The sequence below is a fragment of the Magnolia sinica genome, chromosome 15 (genome assembly GCF_029962835.1).
Source record: "Magnolia sinica isolate HGM2019 chromosome 15, MsV1, whole genome shotgun sequence".
NCBI lineage: Eukaryota > Viridiplantae > Streptophyta > Magnoliopsida > Magnoliales > Magnoliaceae > Magnolia > Magnolia sinica.
Window position 1 is genome coordinate 74,859,660 of NC_080587.1, and position 23,123 is coordinate 74,882,782.

General features: G+C 38.9%; 1 protein-coding gene across 1 annotated transcript; it reads left to right on the top strand.

Moving 5' to 3' along the window:
• Positions 1–2,043: 2,043 nt before the first annotated feature.
• On the top strand, positions 2,044–15,648 carry LOC131227801 (oligouridylate-binding protein 1B-like). Its single transcript, XM_058223623.1, has 12 exons — positions 2,044–2,254; positions 8,923–8,984; positions 9,327–9,429; positions 9,611–9,687; positions 9,802–9,863; positions 10,022–10,109; positions 10,342–10,417; positions 10,505–10,535; positions 10,670–10,789; positions 11,813–11,898; positions 13,073–13,246; positions 15,038–15,648. Exons 1-12 carry the CDS (start codon positions 2,144–2,146, stop codon positions 15,320–15,322), a joined length of 1,275 nt encoding a protein of 424 aa, XP_058079606.1. The 5' UTR covers positions 2,044–2,143; the 3' UTR covers positions 15,323–15,648.
• Positions 15,649–23,123: the final 7,475 nt, after the last annotated feature.

Here is a 23,123-nt window from a genome sequence, read left to right on the forward strand (position 1 = left end):
TGAAATGAAAAGCATAAAGCTGTTACATAGCCAATCCATTGGGCTAGGTTAGGGCTGGGCTGAGCTCTGTCCGAGGCTGACCTGCAATTCTAAACTTATGCCCAAAATTTAGCGGGCTTGTGACAGGCCGAAATAGTCCAATTCAAGTCCCGCGCAAGACATTCACACAAAACCTGACCTGTGTTTGCCTGAGCCTAAGCTCTGAATATTTCCGTGGATAAATGATATTTCAACATATCTCATTTGTGAGAGAGAGAGGGAGGGGAGAACGAAGAAAATGAGAAAATGAGAAAGTGAGAAAAATATTGGGTGGGCTAAGTTTCTGGGCTTACGGGGTGTTAAGCCCGATCCGACCCGGTTTATAATCGGGCTCTCTGATTTAAGAACGGAGCCTGATCGTCGGACCTGATACAGCACCTCAAACCCGCCCAATACAGGCCACGCCCGAAGGCCCGTCCGAGCTACCCGGCCCATTGACAGCCCTACCTAAAGCTACATCTTTCACACCTGTGCCATATCGACACGTGGCTGACTGTGGATAAGCATAGACTGGATTCGGCAAGGCCGCCCGACTTCGGGGAGACCGTAACAATGGGGCCCACTTTGATGTATTTTTGTGTATCCACGCCGTCCATCCATTTTTACAGATCAATTTATAGTACTAACCCAAAATTGAACTAGATCTAAATTTCAGGTGGACCACACCATCGAAAACGATGCTGATTGAAGGCCTACCATTAAAAACTTCTTATGGCCTTACAAAAGTTAGATCAAACTGATATTTGTGCTTTCCCTTCTTACAGGTCTGTGTAACCTTATCAACGGGTTAAATGAAAATTAAACATTACAGATAGTCTTAAGAAGTTTTTAATGGTGATGGTTTAATAGCCGCTGCTTCCTTTGGCGTGGTTCACTTAAGATTTTTATCTACTTCTTTTTTGGGCTTACACTCTAAAATTAGCTGAAAAAACGGATGAACGGCATGGATATACAGCAGATACATCAAGGTGGGCCATACGGCCACAGCCTCACCGAAGTCGGTGTTTCCGGGCCTAACTGAACCTGCCATCGGGTAGGCAGGTCACCGATTATAGTATTCAACCTACGACTTAGCTCATTTTACAGAGAAACATTTTACTACTCTGCGGATTGTGATGGATAATACACTGGCCCTCTAAAATTGTACACGTGTCATATGTATATCTCAAAGTAAACTGTACAGACAGTGGTTCTCACTATAGATGATTTATAAAAGAATGATCGTATTTAGATGAAGTCTGAAAATCTTGATTAATTCATATATAATTGACGGTAACCATGAAAATGATTAACTGTACATATTTGGACAATTATTGGACGGTTAAGGATGAAAATATCCAATGATCTTGTTTCCACAAGTAATTATGCTAAAATCAGCGGTTAGGATTGCTTAACCAATACGATTTTTTGGACCGTAACTCAGGGACAGCGGCTTCCAAAGTTTAGTCGTTTTAATTTTAGTTAACATATGCAATGTATGCCATTTCTAAGTGCCTGTGTATTAAGCGTCACACTCAGCCAGAGTATCACGTGACTCCCATCGTATAAAACTGAGAGAAAGCTTTGATACTCCTGCGGAATGTGATGAATAATACACAGGCACTGCATACTTGATAAACAAGTAATTCAAATTAAACTGTTCAAATCACGGGACTCAGTTTAGATGTATCATGAGACAAACTTGAAAATTATTTAATTATTTATCTGAATATCAGATTAGTGGACATTTATTGGACGGTTGAGAATGAAAAAAATCCAATGGTCCTATTGCATTAAGCAAGTGTCCACAAATCAGAGGTAAAATGATTCAGATAATATGATTTTAGTAAATTATATTAAACACTATGGGTTTCATAATTTAGTCGGTTGTGATTTAGTCAATGTATTAAATGGGTACCAGAGGCGTGTGCCTGAGTATCAAGAGACGTGCAGCCAGAGTATCAAATATCTCTTCTAAAACTCTCTCTCTGTCTCTCTCTCTCTATAAAATCCCTACTCCGAGGGTTTTCATTCCCTTTTTCTCTTCTTCTCTCCCCCAAACCCCATCGTTCTCCCTCTCTCGCTGCTCTGATCTTGAAGAAGAAGAAGAGCAGATCTTGGGAAAATGCAGCAGCAGCAGAGGCTAAAACAGCAGGCCTTGATGCAGCAAGCTCTCCTCCAGCAGCAGCAGCAGCAGCAATCCCTCTACCATCCCGGCCTCTTGGCTCCTCCTCAGGTATTCCCATCCTCCCTCTCAAGTTCCATTCGATTCCGTTACGTCCTTGTTCGGATTTCGATTCTCCGTCGTCTGCTCCGTGCTCGATTTTCTCGATTGCTAGGGTTCGGCGGGGTTTGAAAGCCTTTAGATCTCGATTTTACGGGTTGGATTTGGAACCAGTATTTGGAATTTCGTGGAAATCCGTTACTTAGAAATGGATTTTTTAAGTGGAATTTTATTGTTTTATGAAGATTGAGAGATATCTAAATTGATTTTCGGGGCCGTTTTTTCACCAGTGACGGGAAATCTTATATGCGCTGTTGTTAGGCGGTCTTCTTAAGTGATCGGAATGAGAAGAAATGGCAAAAAATGACTGAATGCCCTTTATATCGGCCGACATTGGTGGTTGCTGCAGAAATGATGAAAATATGAAAAGAAGGGGAAAACAATGACTGTAACCCCCTTCTCTGTATCCAGCTGAGATGGCCAAAAGGTTTTCTGTTATATAATAGTAGAAAATAGCTGTTTTGTTACCCTTTTTCTTTGAAAAATTGGTGCCAGCATATGTGAACACACACATGCGCCAGTGGGTGTTTGTGTACATAGGTCACATATACATGTATGTATGTATGTATATCCGTGTGTGTAGCACACGAGTGCAAAAGGGAGACATCTTCATGGTACACCATGTGCCAAGGTGGCAGACTTGTTTGATATCCAGTCAGTCTGGGTGGGTCTCAAATCCCAACTTGTAGATGAACTGTCTTAAAAATCAGGTCAGTCCACCCATCAAACAGCCCCTAGAAGCAAAAGGATAGCTAAGAAAAATCAGCAGGAGATCTCCTCTTTTCTTTGAAATTTTGCTCCTTTAATATATCTTTGTCACTTTAAAAAGAAAAAAGAAAAATTGGGTCATTTGCAGTTTTGTAAATGGTAGCCCAACTGATCTTGATTTTTGGTCAAGGACACCTCCATGGTGGGACCATCTGATGGATGGCCTGGATGTTGTGCACATATGCCGATTTGGCATATGAGGTGGCATGTAGATAGGCTCCACTGTACACAAGCGTGGTCTCAGCAAATCTCAAACGCTACATACATATGCATAGGTGCACACATAAATGCACACATGCATATGTATATATGCATGCGGTAGCATAGATTATAATGTTTCAACAGCCACTATTCGATGTTTTTGAATGTAGCCTATCATTTTTCTTTTTTCAAAGTTGTGAGCTATACATCCCACTTTGGTCTGCTAACGTAAAAAACTTTAGAGCAGTTGTTATTGTGAGCGATGGTTTATAGCAATAAAAATATGCTGGATCATGAATTGTGTTTTTTGATATGTGTGTGTGTGTGTGTGTGTATTTTGAAGCCATGTTACTCAAAATCAAAATTTGTTTTTACGTAGAAGTTTGAATATTTGTTCGTCAAATTCTTTTCCGACGGTTGTTAAATATTGAGGGAACATTTTTTGGAGTTGCTAAGTCTGAGAACCGTAGAAATTGGGGTTCATTTTGGTTGAGTTTAAGGACATTGCACATAGGATAAGCATTTTGTTTTCCTTCCCACTCTTATCCTTGGGAATAGGTGTCCAACAAGGCTCGATTTGTATTAGGGAATTCTTTCTGTTTTTAGCTATCCTCTAGTTTAAGGGTCTGTTTGGTTTTCCAATTTCCTATGAAATGCAATGTAAATGAGTCATCATTATTATTTCTAGGTGTTTGTTTAAACATGAATTATGGCTCATAAATCGAGGGTCAAATACACTTGTAAAGGAAGTAGGTAAAGTAAATTGTAATCATTACATTTTCACATTATAAAACTACCACTTTTGCAGTAATTTCTGGATGAAACAAACAGTGTAGCAAAATCATCATTGTAGTCAAATGTAAAGTGATGTCACTACACAATTACAAGTATTATTACCCACTTACATCCATTTACTGTTGCGGTTGGAAAACCAAACAGGCCCTAATGGAAGTTCCTTTATCTGTAAAAAGAAATGCATGTTTGCTTGTTCTGGTTTCTATTCATTCAGTAAGAGTCATGGACATCTCAAGAGTGGAGAAAAATATTTTCTGATTTGGGAATTTATACTCAGTAGAATTTCCAAAATTCTCGAAATGAGGTTCTTTGTGTTTTATCGGAAAGAAAGATCTTTTGCATAGCCCCAGGGGCACTGTTTCACGATTCTTGGAAATTCTTTTAACAGTAGAAATCTCAAAACTCATGTATCTCTTGCATCCCAAGACTAATGTAGCTTAAAAGCCTCCAGGAACTGAAAAATGAACTTGATCAAAATTTAGTTTGTTCTATGGTTGGTGGACAATCCAATTTTTTCGGATGCCAAATGAGCTCTTGTGGTGCATGTTTGTGAAACCCACTTGTTTACTTGCAACTTCGAAGACTGGACTGGAGATGGCGTTTCCCCCCCATTTTTTTTTTCATGATATTTATATCCTTGTCATCATCATCATCATCATCATCTTAGCTTTTATCTTAGCAATTTGCGTGAGCCGCCTTTAAATGCGAGGTTGGCAGAAATTGCAATTGTTTGCCCACCAGTTGTCAATCTTCCTCTTTTACCCAGGCTCTTGGAATTGGTTTTAGAGCTCAGCTAATAGCATCCTCCATTTCTGAAAGTACAGATAGGTTCTATGAGCCACAACAATAGTTAACTGACTGACCCATGGATGCAAAACTGCTTCTTCAAGATCTGCCTCATGGCACACACAATGAAGAGAGCAAGAGGCAAAAGAGGCATTTGCAGATGAATACTCTCGCATCAGGTGATAAACACGGGGACCCAAGTTGGCATTGATGCGTATACATGTTACATGCCATCAGACCATGCTCAAGTAGATGGCTGCAGGGAATAGCAGGGAGCCAAGTGGTTTATTTTCAATGCATGCTATGATAGCTAGGGATTTGGGTAGAGTTCATATTCGGCAATGCCCATGAAACTGGGGCCCTTGGGCAAACAATCGTGCCCCATTGAATGTTTCTAATCATCTGTTCAATGGCTCTTCTCTATATAATTATCCATTTCCTGGGCCATAGATTGAATGGTGATGCAATTAAGCCTTACATTGAATGGTGATGCAATCAAGTTACATGAGTGGGGTCAGGAAAGCTCAACAGGCACCATCTGATCGCGTGTGTGACAAATTTAAAAAGATAGCAAATTTGAGCAAAGTGTATTGTGTGTATGATTTATTTAGCAGTTCATATTTCTGTGGATACTACCTTTCGGAAAAAAATAAAAATAAAATAAAATTGTGGATACTTCTCCATGGTCCATACACATGACACGTAGGAATCTATTAATATATGTTCCTTATTATTAGTAGTTTATTATTGTATAGGAGTCTCATCAGTTGTTTGCATTTGATTTTGGAAAACCCAAACCTGCAAAACTGCTGGAAATGAATTACCCATGCGTGAGGAGGTTATATCTATGGAATTTGAAGTGAATTGCATTTCAGTTTTTTTATTTTTTAACTTTATCCCTTACAGGCTGATTGAAGGGGGTTCTTTATCACAGCAGCAGATTAAGGGGGGAATTTATTTGGTTTTGTTTTTGATTCTTGTCGGGAGATTGCTGAATTTTTGAGAATTATTTGCACTTAGATTTTACTTTGTTTTCTGACTGTAATACTCTGGTTCTGGTACATGTTATTCAATTTTTCCAAATAGTTTCCGTCAGATTCCTAGGCTGCATTAAATGATTGGCTGGGAGCTGAACCAAATATTTGGAAAGTGGCTTTGATGATGATGGTGGTAGTGGTGATGGTGATGATGAGGTTGAAATGATTGGACCTTCCCGATAAATGAATGAGATTGACGATTGGACCTATTTCTTGTAAAGATTCTAGCCATTCATTTTGGATGCATTGATTGGATTGGCTAAGATCACCAGATTAATGTGGTTTTTCGAGTCAGTATTTGAAGAGTTGGTTGGACCAAAGTGATTCATTAGGATTATAAGCAGTCCGAACTTGGCCCCTTTGAAAGAATGATTTGATATTGATGCCTCTTTGAATGAATGATTTGATATTGATGATTGGACCTATAGTTTTCAATGGCCATCCATTCTGGACACTATTGAATAGATGATTTTGAACTCTGCCAGTGGGAGTTCTGTGCTCTCATTGATGGCCCAAGCCACTATTCATTTACTCCATCAGGTTGGCAGCCGGCATCAAACTTCTGCCACTATTTGGGTCGCTGGATCAGTATGTTTTCTTCAACATGGCATCTGAGGAATTGGTTGGGAAGAAATGGTCAGTCTAGATCAATAATGTGGACTGCCTAATTTCCAAAATAAAAATAAAAATACATGTATCGAAGGTTCCCCTGCACTCATTGCGGTGGGGGGCATTCCCTCTCATCGAGAAGGGAGAGTGGATATTTACTTCTTAATGCACGGGTAGAATTACTATCTGGCAAACCTGGATCTGGTATGTGATTAGCATGTTGGTGTTGACACAATAGAATCGATGTAGCTAAAGGTGCTGGGCACACAAGACATGGAGGCCCAAATGCAGACAAAAAACAACCAACCCACGTACTTTTTAATGATAGCAAAAAAAGCCACTTCTAGTCAAAAGCAATTTCATACACAGACTAATTGTGCAATAAAAGGTGTGATTAATACATTAAGAACCATATGAAGCGTAATCAATTGATAACTTAGATTAAATGTTCAAATGAATGGAAACACGATTTGTAATCCAAAAAGGCCAGATGAATTATTTCTTTTCTCCCAAGGGTGATTGCATTTACTTGGCTTGTGGTAAGGGATAAAGTCCTAGCCATAAATCATCAAGAGAACAGAAATATGGTCATCCCTAAGGTGTGTATCATGTCTTTGGAATGATGAGTCGGATTAACATCTTTTCATGCATTGTAAGTTGTTTGGTTCTGATGGATGTGGTTCTTTGGGTAACTTCGGTCTCTGAGTGGTTGATGTGAGGTTGAATTCAAGACATCCTCCAGGCATGGTACGGGGCTCGGATGGGAGAAAGAAAAGGTCACTTTGGCCCCTCGCCCTTCTGGCGGATTATGTTCAATATGGAAGGAACTTAACAATAGGACATTCTGTAACAAAGTAGGAATGCAGGAGGTTTCTTCCAAAAGGCTAGTGACGATTTTTAGCTGGGCGGTGGGGCTCAAAATCTTTCAGGTTCAAAGTAGAGAGAAAATAGATGAGTGTTTGGGGGTGGTCTAGGCCATGTATGTAATGACAGTAGGTGGTATTGGCTTCTTGGGCCTTATTGTATTGGCCTCTCATCTTGATCTCACTAGATAAGAGTAGTGAATACTCGTATGGTATGGTTTTACGATAGATGATAGTATGTTGTGGTATTTTTCTTTTTGGAACACATACAATTTGTTTTGAACACCTGACAATATTCTGGTGTTCCCCAAATACAATCTCCTGTTTCTCATTGAAACTCCTATGGTTTTACATCATCTTCTTAAACTCTGATGCATTCGAATGAAGTTTGTGCATGTTAAGGAATGATGTAAGTAAACCATTCAAACATAAATAAATAAATAAATAGAGTGATGCAAATATATATATATATATATATATATATATATATATATATATATATATATATATATATATATATATATATATATATATATTTGAGAGGAAAATCACAATTTCATTAAAACAAAGAGAACGAAACAAAACAGGGAGAGGAGCCGCTGAGAAAGCGGCAAGCTGACACTCTCCGCAAAACAGATCATTTGTAACCATTAATACTTCCATTAGATTTGGCATGTGTAAAAAACTATAGCAGTTGGTTTCTGGTACCAAAATTATAAGTAACACACTAGCTTGTTCCAAGCCTGGGGAAAGGACGGTCGTCGCCTAACTTCTTCCAAGCAATCATCCAAGTGACAAATAGTTTGAACAAGGCTATGATGATGATGATGATGCAGTCCCTACAATTTGGGAAATGCAGAATTGTATCCATGTTATCTATATTTGGGTGTCATAAATTACTTGAGTGTACAGAGATTATGTTGTCTAGTTCCTGGCAATCAATGTACAGATCTAAGAGTACCATTTGATTTGTAGTTTAATGTATGCATTCCGTAGGATAGGGATTGGTTTGAAGTTTGTATTTGAGTGTCCAAGTACTAGCTTGCATGAGGTATGAGGGAGAGCCAAGGTTTTTTAATTGACCCATACACGATAATTTATTAGTTCTGGTTGAATGGTGCTTGAACTCATCCCAATTGAGATGCATGCTTGGGAACTAATGTTTGTAGCTGTGGACACTGGAGACGGGTTAAAATCCTTTTCTAGACTTCCTGCGTGGTGTGTTGATATCATTCCCCATTTCACTTATATGGTTTTAGCACATGCCACATTAGACTGGGGTTGGGTATATATCCAGATTTGAGTTTGGAGGGAACTATCTTGCTTGAAATAGTAGGGAGTGGTATTTTTTATTGTTTTTATTTTCTTTTTTACTTGGAGAGTACATTTGCTTTTCTTTCTGAGGAATCTTGGGTGTTTATATTTTTTTTTTCTTGGTAGTTTGTAGGTTAAGTTATGCATGCCTTTTAGATCTGGTCTTTTTTCAACCAGTCTAGATTTTTTTTTTCCTTAGGGAGCTATTTTTTTTTTTTTCCTGTTTTTTCACATTTGTATTTTGCAGATAGAGCCAATCCCAAGCGGAAATCTGCCTCCTGGGTTTGATTCGAGTACATGCCGCAGTGTGTGAGTGTCGTTGGGACATTTTCTTTTTCTTATTTTTGTTTTATTTTAAGTTTATGCTTTTATCCTTAGATATTATGCTCCAGGCGTTTAACTATCTCCCTTAATATGTGGGAAGCCTTTAGTTGCCATATTGGTCGACCTTTCGAATGGTTTTACTTTGTACAGTTTCTAAACCATTCCTTTTTATATTTCTTATCCCAATTAGTCCCTCAAATTTAACCTTCTTTTTAATCAGAATTATTTGTGAAATGCGTGTTTGTATGACTATTATTATTTTTTCATTTTTCTAGAAATAATGCTCCTGGTTTTTATTTCATGACATTTGCTTTTGAGGAAATGCAGGTATGTGGGTAACATCCATGTGCAAGTAACTGAAGCACTTCTTCAGGAGGTCTTCCAGAGTACTGGCCCCCTTGAAGGATGCAAGCTCATTAGGAAAGAGAAGGTCAGTTTTTATTTTTATTATTTTGTTGTTATTTTTATTATTTTCAAGGCATTTATTCACTGCAATATTCGATGCCAAGTAATTCATACAGCCATGAGCACTTCTCAGTGGCTTTTGTTCAATTTGTCATGTTAGTGTCTTTTACTAATTTGGTCCAACATTGTTGCGTGGTGCTGTTCAGTCGTCCTTTGGCTTTGTTGACTACTATGATCGCAGATCAGCTGCGCTAGCTATTTTGACTCTTAATGGGAGGCATCTGTAAGCTCAATCCTTTTGGTTATTAATTACTTGTGTTTTCATTCCTGAATGTCATGCTCCTTATAATCCCTGAAAAAAAAGAAAAGAAAAATAAGTATCCTCATAAATTTTCAGGTTTGGCCAGCCTATTAAAGTTAATTGGGCATACGCAAGTGGCCAGAGAGAGGACACATCAGGTTATAGTTTACATAGTTTTTCATTATCTTCTTAAACTTTTCTTTGAATTTTAGATGTGGACCGAAATTCTCCTGAGAAAAAAAAAGAAAAAAAGTTTGTCATGTTGGACAGAGGTCGGGTCTGTTTCCTCATTTAATTTTGTTAATATTGTCTGCAGGTCATTTCAATATTTTTGTTGGCGATCTTAGCCCTGAGGTTACAGATGCAACCTTGTTTGCATGCTTCTCTGTATATCCCAGTTGTTCGTAAGCTCCAACCAGCAGACCCTCATTTTCCTCAATCATTTTGAATTTGTTGCAATGCATATCTAATTAAATTCAATAAAGTCATCTTCAAGTGCTTAGACTTTAAGCCACTATAAGCTTCCTAATCCTAAATATGCATACCTGCTTCTACGATTGTGATGGAAGCCTTATTAATTGATTGGTTGATACTGAACTTCTGAAACTACCTAATAAACCATTTTGTATGTTGCAGAGATGCAAGAGTTATGTGGGATCAGAAAACTGGGCGTTCGAGGGGTTTTGGATTCGTTTCTTTCCGTAGTCAACAGGTGAAATGCTTACATGTCTGACAGTCTGAGTTCCTTTATACGACTTAACTTTTTTTCATCATTCATTATTTATGTTTTGCCTGGCAGGATGCCCAGAGCGCTATCAATGACTTAACTGGTAAGTAAAACTGTGTTATGCCTTGATATAGTTCGGTCATGATGCTTCGCCTTTTTTTTTTTTTGGGGGGGTGGGGGGGGCGCCTTGGACCATTGATTTTTATCATTCTGTGCTGCTTTGATTTATCCATGTAGGGAAGTGGCTTGGTAGTAGGCAAATCCGTTGCAACTGGGCAACAAAAGGTGCTGGTCCCAATGACGAAAAACAAGGCTCAGATACCAAAAGTGTCGTGGAACTAACAAATGGAACATCAGGTGTGTGTATATGCAAGATTTTTCTTTAATGGTGTTAATGCTAAACTACCAATTGTACAAATCTTTTAGATATGAGAAATCAGTCTAAGGAATCCCTACCTATGCTTTTTCTCAAACTGAGATGCATCAAAGTTCAAATAATCCTACGCAGTAAATCATGGTTTGGTTAGTATGTTGTTTGATTATTTTGCTTCTTCTTCACAAAATTAGAGAAAAGGAGCTTTGGTTTCCATTTTCCATTTTGCTGAAAACTACAAAAGAGCACTGAATATCCACTGGCTTCAATATTCCTTCCTTGAGAGCTACTCTCTCAGCTAGACTGAATCCCTTGGCAAATTTGGGGTGTCAACTTTGCAGTACTTTCTAAAGCCTTGTAAGCAAGTATGCATAATGTTTTCCCTAGCTAAATCCCTCGATACTTTTGGTATTTTAAATTCTCGGTGCTTTTCGAAACCTTGTAAGCAAGTTTACATAATGTTTTCTGCCTTTCAAAGAAAAGAAAAAAGAAGGGATAAATGCATAATGTTTTCTATTTTGCGAATTTGGATTATTTAATTGGGTTGTGAATCAGTGAGAGGCCCCTCATGTAAGGCGGCAGAAACGTGTCAGAGATCTCGGCATATGGTACACATGCCACATCTGGGCCATTCATTAGGTAGTACGGAGTGAACATATTATATATACCAAAATCAGGATAGTACACTCATGTATTCTGAATATGGACTGTTGGATTTTTGTTCGTCTGCCCTTTTTTCCAATACAAGTTTGACCTGGCTAATCAGAGGACCAATAAGTTTTTGGTCCACGGCATGGCCATAGCATACCCTACCTCATGAATGGCTAGATCTCCGACATGTGAGCTGCACATCCACATCTTGACATGCTGTCCACCCCCTCATGTGAGGAACCCCTCACTGAATTACGGCTCTATTTAATTTTCACTCTTGGTGGATTTCCTCAATTTTTTGACATCCTGTAATGCTGATAATCAATTAACTTAATTTTCTTTCTTTTCTTATGCAGAGGATGGTCAAGAGACGACAAACGATGATGCTCCAGAGAATAACCCACAATATACCACTGTTTATGTGGGCAACCTTGCTCCTGAGGCAAGCAACCACTTGTCTTCCCTTACAGCCCCTTCGGTTATACACCTGTTCTATTTGTTGTAATGTCCCTGCTGGCAACTTTTAAACCAGTAGCTGCAGGTGCCTCGATATGCTTATTAAAGAAATAGGTGTTTTATTGGTTAGCTAATAATTATGGATTTTATATGGTCCAGTTCCCATTAAAAATGGTGTAGAAATGGGCCATACAAAATATGCTTTCCGAAGTAAAATGAACCACTTTCCTGCGATTTCAAGAAATTGTTTGAAGAGAGAACAATGAGGATATTAAGAGAGAAAAGAAAGAAAGAAAGAAAGAAAAAAAAACAGATGAGGATTGAGGAGTGGGTGTTGAAGGGAAAAAGTATCCGTTTTCTTTTTGAAAGGCAACAACACTTAATTAAAAAGCCGCAAAGGTGGGCAAAGACTACAACTCCAAGCAGCGAAAACGATAAGAAAGGAACGCTGCCGCCAGAAGCCATAAGAAGGGCCACTCAACTAGACACTAAACTTTTCACTTTACAAATGACCTCCTCAACACGTATACACTCATTTCTAAAACAGCACCCGTTCCTAGCTCCCCACAAGGTCCAAAAAACAGCCAAAAATGAGCAATCTCCACACAGCCTTTCCGAATCTGTCAACTCGTCTCACGTGCCATTTCCAAATTAATTTGTTGACTGAATTTGGCATCACCCAATCCACGTTGATGAGACTTCTCCTTCTAAAATTTCTAAAGCGTTGTAATTTTACCAGAGGGTGCTTTTGGTTGCACTGAATATCATGAAAAATACCTTTTGGTTGATATATGGTGCAGCCGAATACAGCCTAAGTTAATCAAAATGGAAAATTGTTCCATTAGTGTATATAGTGTTATAAATGTTTCAGCATTGTAAGTGTCGTTCTTTTCCTGTGTTTTTCTTTGGAAAAACTTTGGACTAGATGCCCCTTTTGCTGTGGCCATTAGCCCTTTGCATTTCTCTACTATGAATTTTGTTAGAATGCTGTTGCCATCTTTTATACCTCCAGCTGTGGCCAACCTCCGGTGGAAGTAAAGCTTTATTTTCCGTAACTCGAATTGGCACGCATTTATAGTTTCTGGTTTTTAATATCTTTCTGCTCTTCATGTGTAAGTTTCTTCACTTTTCAAGTTTTCTTATGAGCGAGTCATTTTCAGGTTACCCAGCTGGATCTCCATCGTCAATTCCATTCACTTGGTGCTGGAGTAATTGAGGAAGTTCGTGTACAGCGAGACAAAGGCTTTGGTTTTGTAAGATACAGTACCCATGCAGAAGCAGCTCTTGCCATTCAGATGGGCAATGCCCGAATTCTTTGTGGAAAACCAATTAAAGTATGCTTCTTTAACACCTTTAATGTTGCATGGTCACATTGGCATGCTACTTCTGTATATGGCAACATGTTTTTGACGCGCAGGGTTAATCTCGGTCCTAAAAAATTTAGTTATATGCCTTACTGACGAAAAAGAAATTTCATGATGATTGGTTCTCTTATTAACATTTTACCTTAAAAAAATTCATTGTTTTTATCGTAGGGCCCTTTTGGATGCACTTGAATCACAATTGTTTCGGTGCTGCGAGCCAATACAGCATGGGGAGCAGAACCCTTCGTAAAAAATTCACGAGGGTTTCTGGTTGGTGGTTGGCCCAAACACAATTGAGAAAGAGCCAGCTCATTCTCCCCTGATCTCACTCCGTGGTTATCTCACTTGTGATTTGGACAGGAAAATCCGTCAAGTGGCATGCCCAAATTCACCTTTGAGAATTCTGCCAGTGACCATGGCCTTTGTAAATCAGTTTCCACCTTATGAAAGATATCTCTATCTTTTGACCCGTTTATTTAGTGGAGAAATTATGAGCTTGGTTTAGGGCCCATTTTGATGCATCCTCAAAAGGATGTTTGATGCCTAAATGCTGTTTTGAGCCAAACCCAAGGTATTCCATAATGGTAAAGGTGGCTGTAATTCTCACTGCTATTACTGTTACGACACTGGCCATAATGGCCGTTGTGGCCCTTTTTTTGTGTGGAAAAAACCTGTTCTGGCCGTGTTACAGGTCATTGCAGGCCCCCCTTTTTTTTTTCGCTGTAATGGCTGTTACGGTCTTGTAATGCATAATGGTTACCACCAATGCTGTTATGTAACCGTTTTTAAACACCTTGGTGTTGTGCATTTGGATGCACTCTTGCAAATCCCATTCGATTCCCTGCTCACCAAAAACCAATCAGATTGGTTTCAGAAAAGCGACTGTCAACAAAGTTGAATTGGACTTGCTTTTACTGGAAAACCCTTTTTCGGCACTTTTATTCTAGGGCTTGTTTGATTTTTCAAACCCTCTGTAAATACTCTGTTAACAGTAATCATATATTAGAGATCTTGATCTCTAGTACATAATGAGTTCATGTTAACATTAATTATTTATTAGAGATCAACCTGTTAACAGTAATCATGTATTAGAGATCTTGATCTCTAGTACATAATGAGTTCATGTTAACAGTAATTATTTATTAGAGATCAAGATCTCTATTATTTAATTATTGTCAGCTAAAATAAGATGAACTCATTTTTAGGCATCTACTAAACAGGGCCTAAAGCTGTCTAATTTGGTTTCCATGCTCAGATTCTTCTCATTCTATATTACTGTTGTGAGCTAGGATCTTCCGAGGTTAATACCTCATCAACATTGATTTTTGCTGACAAAATCATGCTTTTTACCGCACTCTCACATGGTTATTTTTGCACTTGTGGTTTCGGTTTATCCTTCGGATTTTCAGTTTGTATGAGTATAGTTCATGGCTGGGGTGAGCAGATTGTTGATCTTGTGGGTCTTACTCTAGAGTCTGGATGGACAATGGCCTAGAGACATTTAAGATTGGAAGATTCTAGCCATCCATTTCTTTTTTTAACCATCTATCCGCGGGCCACCGACCAATAGGATCAGATTATTCCATCAAGGAGATTTTTTGGGGTCCATCAGATCAATAGTTTGGTCTCCCAACCATGGTTCCCTCACTCATACAACTTGAGGAATGGGTTGGGAGATCGTATAAATTCATCTAGAATCTAAGGCTTGGATATTGTGACTTGGTTGCTTCATAGACTTACTGTTGCATGTAATGCTTGCAGTGCTCTTGGGGTAGCAAGCCCACCCCGCCAGGAACCAGCTCAACCCCCCTTCCCCCACCGACCGCCGCCCCTTTCCCTGGACTCTCTGCAAACGATCTCTTAGCCTACGAGCGCCAGCTTGCTCTGACCAAGATGGGTTCGGGCCAGGCAGCTCTGATGCATGCCCAAGGCCAGCATGCTCTCAAGCAGGCAGCGATGGGAATGGGCGCTGGAGCGAGCCAGGCGATCTACGACGGCGGGTTCCAGAACGTCGCTGCGGCCCAGCAGCTCATGTATTACCAGTAATGAGATAAGTTTGATTACTATTCTCATGGTTCCATAAAAAAAGACAGTCAACATCACCTACCCTTAAATAGCCTCGAAATGTCTTTCTTTTTCTATGTTCTATGAGTTTGTATCACCTGCTTGCTGTGCTTGCCATAATTTGCTACGGTTGTACGGATATATCATATATGCTTTTGGTATGAAGCATTTGTAGGAATGAGAGATTGTAGGACAATTTGGCTATTTTAGTTTTGTTGAGTTTTTTTTTTTTTTTTCTTGATCCAATACTTGGATAATTTAGTATTCAACATGAAAATCTAAATCCATTTTATTTGGGCTGGTTTGGACATTTATTTCCAGAAAAGCTGGTGAATTCAGATATATGGTTGTTCTTTTTCGTTTTCTGCCTTTCTATCGGAAGGTTAATACAAAAGAGGAAAAAAATAAAAAGTAAATTCAATTTCTAGTTTCAGAACTGCTCCAGTGCTCCCAGAGTACTGTAAGTTATAGTGCTTCTAGTTGAATTGGGACACATAGGCAGTCCAATCCATTGATCTAGACTGTTCATTAGGTCCAGGCACATTTCATTGGCTACAAGGGAAAAAAAAAATAGATCTCATCTATCATCAAAAGCCTTGTACTAATTAGTTGGGGTTGGCTACTTGAATCCTGTTCCACCATTTGACTCTATCAAGGGCCAAACCTTCAGTTAGATCATAGGTCATCAAGTCTTTTCTTACTGTCCTTGCCCTTTTCAGAGCCCTCAACTCGCACTACTAATTTTCCAACCTGTGCTGTTTTTGGTCTCTGTTGCACATATGACCAAACCATCTAAGTCTACTTTTCCTCATCTTATTACACATTCATGCTTCTCCAATTTTCATCTAACGCATTCATTTCCTAATTATATCCTTCCTCTTCTTACCACTCATCCATCTCAACATCCTCAATGCAGCATACACCTTTTATTATTTTTAATCCATTTCAGCTACACTCATCTTATCCTATGAACATGTTGTTCCTTACCTAAGAAATATCAACCATTTGATCAATGGCCCTAGATATTGATGGTCTAGATCAGTTACATAAAAATAGGTGTAAGCAAGAATTCTTGTTAGGGACCATCATGGACTGCTTATGATTCTTATGCAACACGGTTGAGATCGATCAGTTCGACTGTATAGTGAACCGATGCAACTGGGATCACTGTAACTTACTGGTCTCTGTGATCACTGGAGCATCTCTTCTAGTTTTATATATGAGGTTTGCTATTATTCACGCCATGCGCTAATGTGATACACAGGCATGAGATCTGAGTGGTCCGTCACATCGGCATGATTTCCAAGCGGTCCATCACATGGGTCTTACTCTCTTGCTGAAAACATCAGACTGCTGCCATGATCTCTTGTTTTCAGCCCATTTGTTTTGTAAAATTGTGGACTAGCCCTTAAGTGCATCTACGCATGCAGCCCACCTGATCTATGACTTGGATGTTGTACCCACGTGCTGGCTCATCCCACGCATGTGGGATTAAGCAAACCTCATTAAACACGTTGACATGTAAATGTGGTCTATGGAACTTCGGATCTTCCCTTTATGAAGGCTTGGCATTTGTTTCGGAGCTGATCTTTTGGATGGGCCCTGCATCCCATTGACCATGATTATGTGTGGTCCACAAAAGAAAGTTCAAAAGGCTTGAAGAGAGAGAGAGAGAGAGAGAGAGAGAGAGAGAGAGAGAGAGAGAGATGATGTAAAAGTCATAAAGAAACAATAGGAATTGAACAAATAGAGAGAGAGAGATGATGTAAGAGTCATAAAGAAACAATGGGAATTGAATAAATTAATTGTACATTGAGTTGCATGAGAGAGAGAGAGATGATGTAAAAGTCATAAAGAAACAATGGGAATTGAACAAATTAAGTGTTGTACATTGAGTTGCATGGTGTAGCCTGCCTTATTGGTGCACCGTGCTTGATTTTTTCTATTCAAGCTAAGCATTAGTGGTTGGTGGGAAAGAAAGGGTTGGATCAGAAGCCCATCGAGCCGAGTAGCCTCGAAAACTCGGAAGATCTTAAAGCTAACGACTCACTAATATAATGTTAAATGCAAGGGAGTTATATGGCTAAAATTCCAACGGAATCTATATTTTACCAAAAAACGCCTTGGATGACTAGAAGTGCTCTTTGACAGATGAAATTACAAAAATGTGAAAAGTAGTCCTACGCGTTATGTGTATAACATCCAACCGTTAAAGGTATTATTTGGTAAAATATATATTCCTTAGGAAAATTTGCAGCGAAAAATATAAAGTAGAGAAATAAGCTTGTAAAATTTGAAAATCTTGAAAATTTTAATAAAAATCTTTTTCAATTGTTGCTAAGGCTACTCGACCGCTTGCTATAGGAACGAATCAAAGTGTGTGGTTGCACCTTTTTCTCACACGCCCATGCTAAAGTGGCATTTTGCTATGCCCTTAGACACATGCAATTGTTAAAATTTGTAGGCCAGAACCTGCTATCGAAATGGCTTAACAGCCTATAATTCAGTATTGGGCAAGGTACTGTTCCAAGTTCAAACTCAATGCTCCAACTGGTCCACACAACCTGATCAAGCATTTGGCCTTTTTGGACCGCCCAAACCCTAAACCGAATTGCTAATATTGGTTCATCTATCTTGAAAATTCTATCTTTCTTGAAATTGAAAGATATCATTCATGTGTCTTATATTACAAAGAATTTATTATCTGTTGGTGCAAAAATCTGATGCACCCCTCCTCGGATCTTTTACCTGCACAAGAAGGAGACAAAGGACACCCTGGCTAGAGCCGGGGACCTTCTGATGCCAAAGTCAAGACTAGGATCGTTTAAAAGGGTTTTAGGAATAGTTTTTTGCATACCTTTCATCTTTAAAGTTTTTCATATTTATAGAAAGGGGAGGATTCCATCTTGTCAGAATTCTTTTCCTAATCTCTTGGAGATTCAATGTCAATCCAATTTTGAATTGCAGCTGATCCTGAGATATTCGGGATCGGAGATATTTTTACTGGATTTCCGGGAAAGTGTTATATTTTACACTGCTTCTATTTTGCTCGGATCAAGCCTGGCCGACTCAACTGATGAGTGAGTCTTGGCTAGCTATAAAAGGTAGAGCTACTTACCTTCTGTCGGATGAGATGACACTGATCTGTAACCAGTGTACTTTCTTAATATGATTGTTGACTTAGTAACCGACCCTGAAATGAGTTGGTTTTATGGTCGGTTGTGTGGCATTTGAGCTTCGGGCTTTAGTCGGCCTCTTTGGAAGTTGCTGCCTCGTTTACCGAGTCAACTTCGTGCATCTCACAGATTTTGCCTTATAGCTCTGGACTTTGTAAGCTTCGATCAAGGTTTGTCTCTTATAAACCGAGCTAAGTCTCTCCTTTAGGCTTTCGGTATGCTTCCCTCGGTCAAGCCTATTGCCTCGGGATCCCGGGCGGCGTTAGTAGAGTTGGTCCATTCCATAGCCAAGTCTCCAGACTCGTACTATTTTCTTCCCAAAATTATCTATTTCTCAGCTGACCAAGGTTAATAATGTTTATTGTGAATTTCATGTAGATGATTTTTACATATATTAAGAATTGGGACATGGGACGGATCCTTCTTCAGTGAAAAACTAAAGGCGGTCTCTATCATTTGCCTATGACACACATACCAAATGGACGCTTATTGGTAAAAGAGCATCTCTTGAACAAAGTCATGGACACCTTTGGCATTCCTATGGAATGCATAGTACATTCTATTATTACTAATAATAAGTTACCATTAATGTGACAAAATAAGACTTATTCTTTTTCTCCATCTTGTTAGCTTGAAAAAATTCATATAACGTCCTTTGAATTATTTAATACTTAGTCTAGTTCACAACTTCTGCACGCCAATAACTTCTTTTCGCGGATATCAGTTTTACATTCAATCTGTAAATGATTTCAGTAAATTTTCATGGCTATATCCAGTGGTTCAAAAATCTGATGTATATAATACTTTTCTCAAGCTTAAACTTTAGGTTAAAAATTTATTTGATTGCAAAATAAAATTCTTCCGAATGGATGGTGGTACCAAATATTTGTCATTTAGGCCTCTCCTAGAAGCTAATGGAATCACACATCGGCTTTCCTACCCATATACACCTGAACAACATACAACCATTGAATGTAAACATCGCTATGTTGTTGAAACTGAGCTCGTACTTTTGGCCCATACCTCAATGCCGCATGGGTATTGGTATGAAGCCTTCCAAACTATTGTTTTTCACATAAATCAACTACCCACACCGATTAAAATCAACAAGAGCCTATTTCACATCTTATTCCACTGCACGCCCAATTACACAATACTTAAAATATTTGGTTATTCGAGTCATCCACTTTTTCGACTGTACTCAAACATAAACTACAATATCACTATGCTAAATGCATTTTATGGGATATAATTCCTCATATAGTAGGTACTGCTGCCTTAATATCCAAACTGTTCGCATTATAATATCAAGGTATATTATTTTTTATGAATATATCTTCCACTTTGTCACAACCTCCCCTCTACCTCTATATCAACCACCTCACTCATATCCCCTCCATTCCATATCTTAATCCCACCTATAATCCCATCATATCCTTCACCCTCACCTAACATGCCTTCTTTTAATTCACAGTTACTTTCCCCCTCATCCTTGCCTGCCCATCACACCACTCCTTGATTCCTGTAATCCTTGATGAGGTACCTCATCTCATTGAGGAGGCTCAGCGTGTACTGGCAAGTACTCAAATCTGTTTTGTAAGTCTACAAGACCATTTCTTGTGTTTATAGAAGCAAATGTCCTTGATATCCACTTCATATTCAAATCATGATCTATAGACATGAAACAGCTGATTCTTCAACTATGAACCATTTACTACACCTCCAAATGACCATACTACCTCATCCCTAACTGACCACGCCAACTCATCTCGACCGAGCACCTTGTCCATGGTTCCCATAATCCTATCTGACCACCCACTTCAAACTCTCAAACTTATACCCTCCTTTACAGTGACACCCCGACACTCATGCTCACTCGATAACGGTCGCCCATTTCTCTGCAAACCTCCTGATTCCTCCAATACACATCCCATGATTACTAGCCTAAAATCCAACATTACCAAGCCTTGAAACCTCTTGGCTATTAAGCAACTCTTGCCTGTTGCTCTCGCTAACTAATGTCTCACCGAAATAAGTGAACTAATATACTTTATTGACGCTAACAAACATCTACATTGATGTCAAGCCATGTTGGAGGAATATAATGCACTTATACAAAATAGTACCTGGACTCTCATCCTTTGTCATCTATGTATGAATGTTATTAGATGTAAATGGATTTTTCGTATAAAAAAGTGGCAAATGGTGCTCTTGATCGGTACAAAGCTCTATGGGTGGTAAAGGATTTTCACCAACAAGTAGGCATTGACTATGATAAAACATTCAACTCCGTTGTTAAACCATAAGTTCTTATGAACAAATGGATCATCAAGTAACCTGACGTTCAAAATGCATTCTTACGTAGCGTTCTGAATGATGAAGTTTATATGGCCCAACCACCAGACTTCTATGATCAGACTACTTCATCTCATGTTTGCAAGTTTCATAAATCTCTTTTCTTGAATTGGGTTTTCATGGGTCCAAAAATAATTTCCCTCTTTTCATTCAACATAATGGAAAACGTACTCTCATCAGCCTTACTGGCTCACATCAAATGGATATTGATCGCTTGCTTCATTCACTTTTTAAGAATTTTCAAATAAGGATTTCAGTCCATTACACTACTTTCTTGGTGTGGAATTATAAGACTTAGACTAAACCTTCATCTCTGTCAAAAAAATTATATTTGGGACTTACTCTTGCTGTTTAAGATGGATGGTTCGAAACCATGTCACAAACCTATTGCTAGCAAAAATAATCTTTTCAGAAACTCGGGCACACCTAATGCAGGAGCATTTTCACACCAGGATCAAGTGGGGTTGCCCGTGGGATGCAGGAGCACACTAGGGATGGGTGGCCTGTGTGAGGCGGGTGGCTTGTGTGAGGCGGTACCCATGTGATCTGGGGCCCACGAGGGGGGTTCGGCCGAGGTCCTAACCAATGAGATGTGGGGCTTGGGCTATGAGATAAAGGGATTGATTCGCCATACTCTAACAGTCCGAGCATTTAGAGCAAGTGGTTAATTGTCATGCATCAACACCTCTCTTTGATGGATCTGAATATAGAAATATTATGGATATCCTTACGTATTTATCACTCACACATCCCAATGTTGTGTTTGTGGTCAACGAAGTCTGTCAATTCATGTACCGTCCCACTAGTGATCAATCATTGGGTTGCCATGAAACAGAATTCTCTGCTACCTCAAGCATTCCATTCAATATGGTCTTTTTATACAACCGTTTCATTCTACCACTCTTCATGGTTTCATTGATGATTGCAAATCCCTTCTGGTTATGGGATATATATATCTTGGGCTACATGTTATTTATTATAGCTCCAATAAATAAACTAGGGTTACACGATCAAGCATAATTGAAGTTGAATATAGAGGATTGATCAATGCCACAATTGAACTTATCTAGTTTTCTCCCTCCTTCATGACTTAGGATGCAAGGTGTCGTGACCACTAACCTTCTAGTGTGACAACTTAAGCACCATTTACCGCAAGACCAATCCGATTTTTCACTCTCACACAAAGCATGCCACAGTTGACTTTCACTTTGTTCTTGAATTTATTGCTAAAAAAAGCTTGAAGTCGAGTACCTTTTCACTATGGATTGGATTACAGTCATTTTTACTAAAGGATTATCATTACAAAGACATGACCATGACACATGCAAGTTGAAGGTCTCATATCAACCCATCACCTTGAGGGGGTAGTACTGGTTAGATATTGAAAATTCTTAAATCTCTCTTATTATTTGTATCTTATCACCTATCTTTATATCAATCACAACCTACAGAATCTAAATCATTCCATCTTTGAGATTTTTGTAGTTATTTTAAACTCGTGTTGTCTTGTTTTGTTTTACAAGGCCTTAACATTAACTCGTACCATCACCTTATTTAGTTGAACTTGTTTGGATTGAACCATTGACATAAACGGGTTAATGTCTACTTCAGATTTTAAAACACTAGGAGTAGAGCATGTTGAATTTTTTGGTTCTAATATATATATATATATATATATATATATATATATATAGATATATCTCCTTCTAAACCAACTTTAAAATGATTTCTATACCCAAACAACCAATTCATTGATTGAGAAGGATAATACTAATTAGAATAGATAAGGAGATTTGAGGACGAAGAGTCTCCTTCCATGGCCTTATTGGCAATGACACCTTTCATGGTCCATGGGCTAAAATGTTCCTTCTAGAGCAAACAATTCCGTGTGTGTTCGACGATGACATTCTCTAGGAGTGCAACTCGAGCAGGTTTGATCGGGTTGAGGGCTAAGCTGAGCCCAACTCGATCTCAAGAATACCCAAGCTGCAACCTGACCCACAACCCAACCCAACCCAACTCGAAGTCTAACCTAAACTCAACCTGAATTCATGTATACTTGACCCAACCTACCCCAAATACATGTGAAATCAGGTTGGCATTTTCCAATAAGAACCCAACTAACGGCCATGACAACCAAACTCGAGCTCGGGTTGGGTCAATTGGATTTGGATTGACCAAAACACAAGTTGCAGCCTGATATATATGGTCCTTGCTTTAGGAGCAAAGACAAGTGCTTAATCCTCTTCAAG

Coding starts and splice junctions, on each gene's coding strand:
- LOC131227801 (XM_058223623.1), top strand. CDS start 2,144: ATGCAGCAGCAGCAGAGGCTAAAACAGCAGGCCTTGATGCAGCAAGCT. Junction 9,430..9,610: donor AGCTCATTAGGAAAGAGAAG/GTCAGTTTTTAT, acceptor GGTGCTGTTCAG/TCGTCCTTTGGCTTTGTTGA. Junction 11,899..13,072: donor TGGGCAACCTTGCTCCTGAG/GCAAGCAACCAC, acceptor AGTCATTTTCAG/GTTACCCAGCTGGATCTCCA.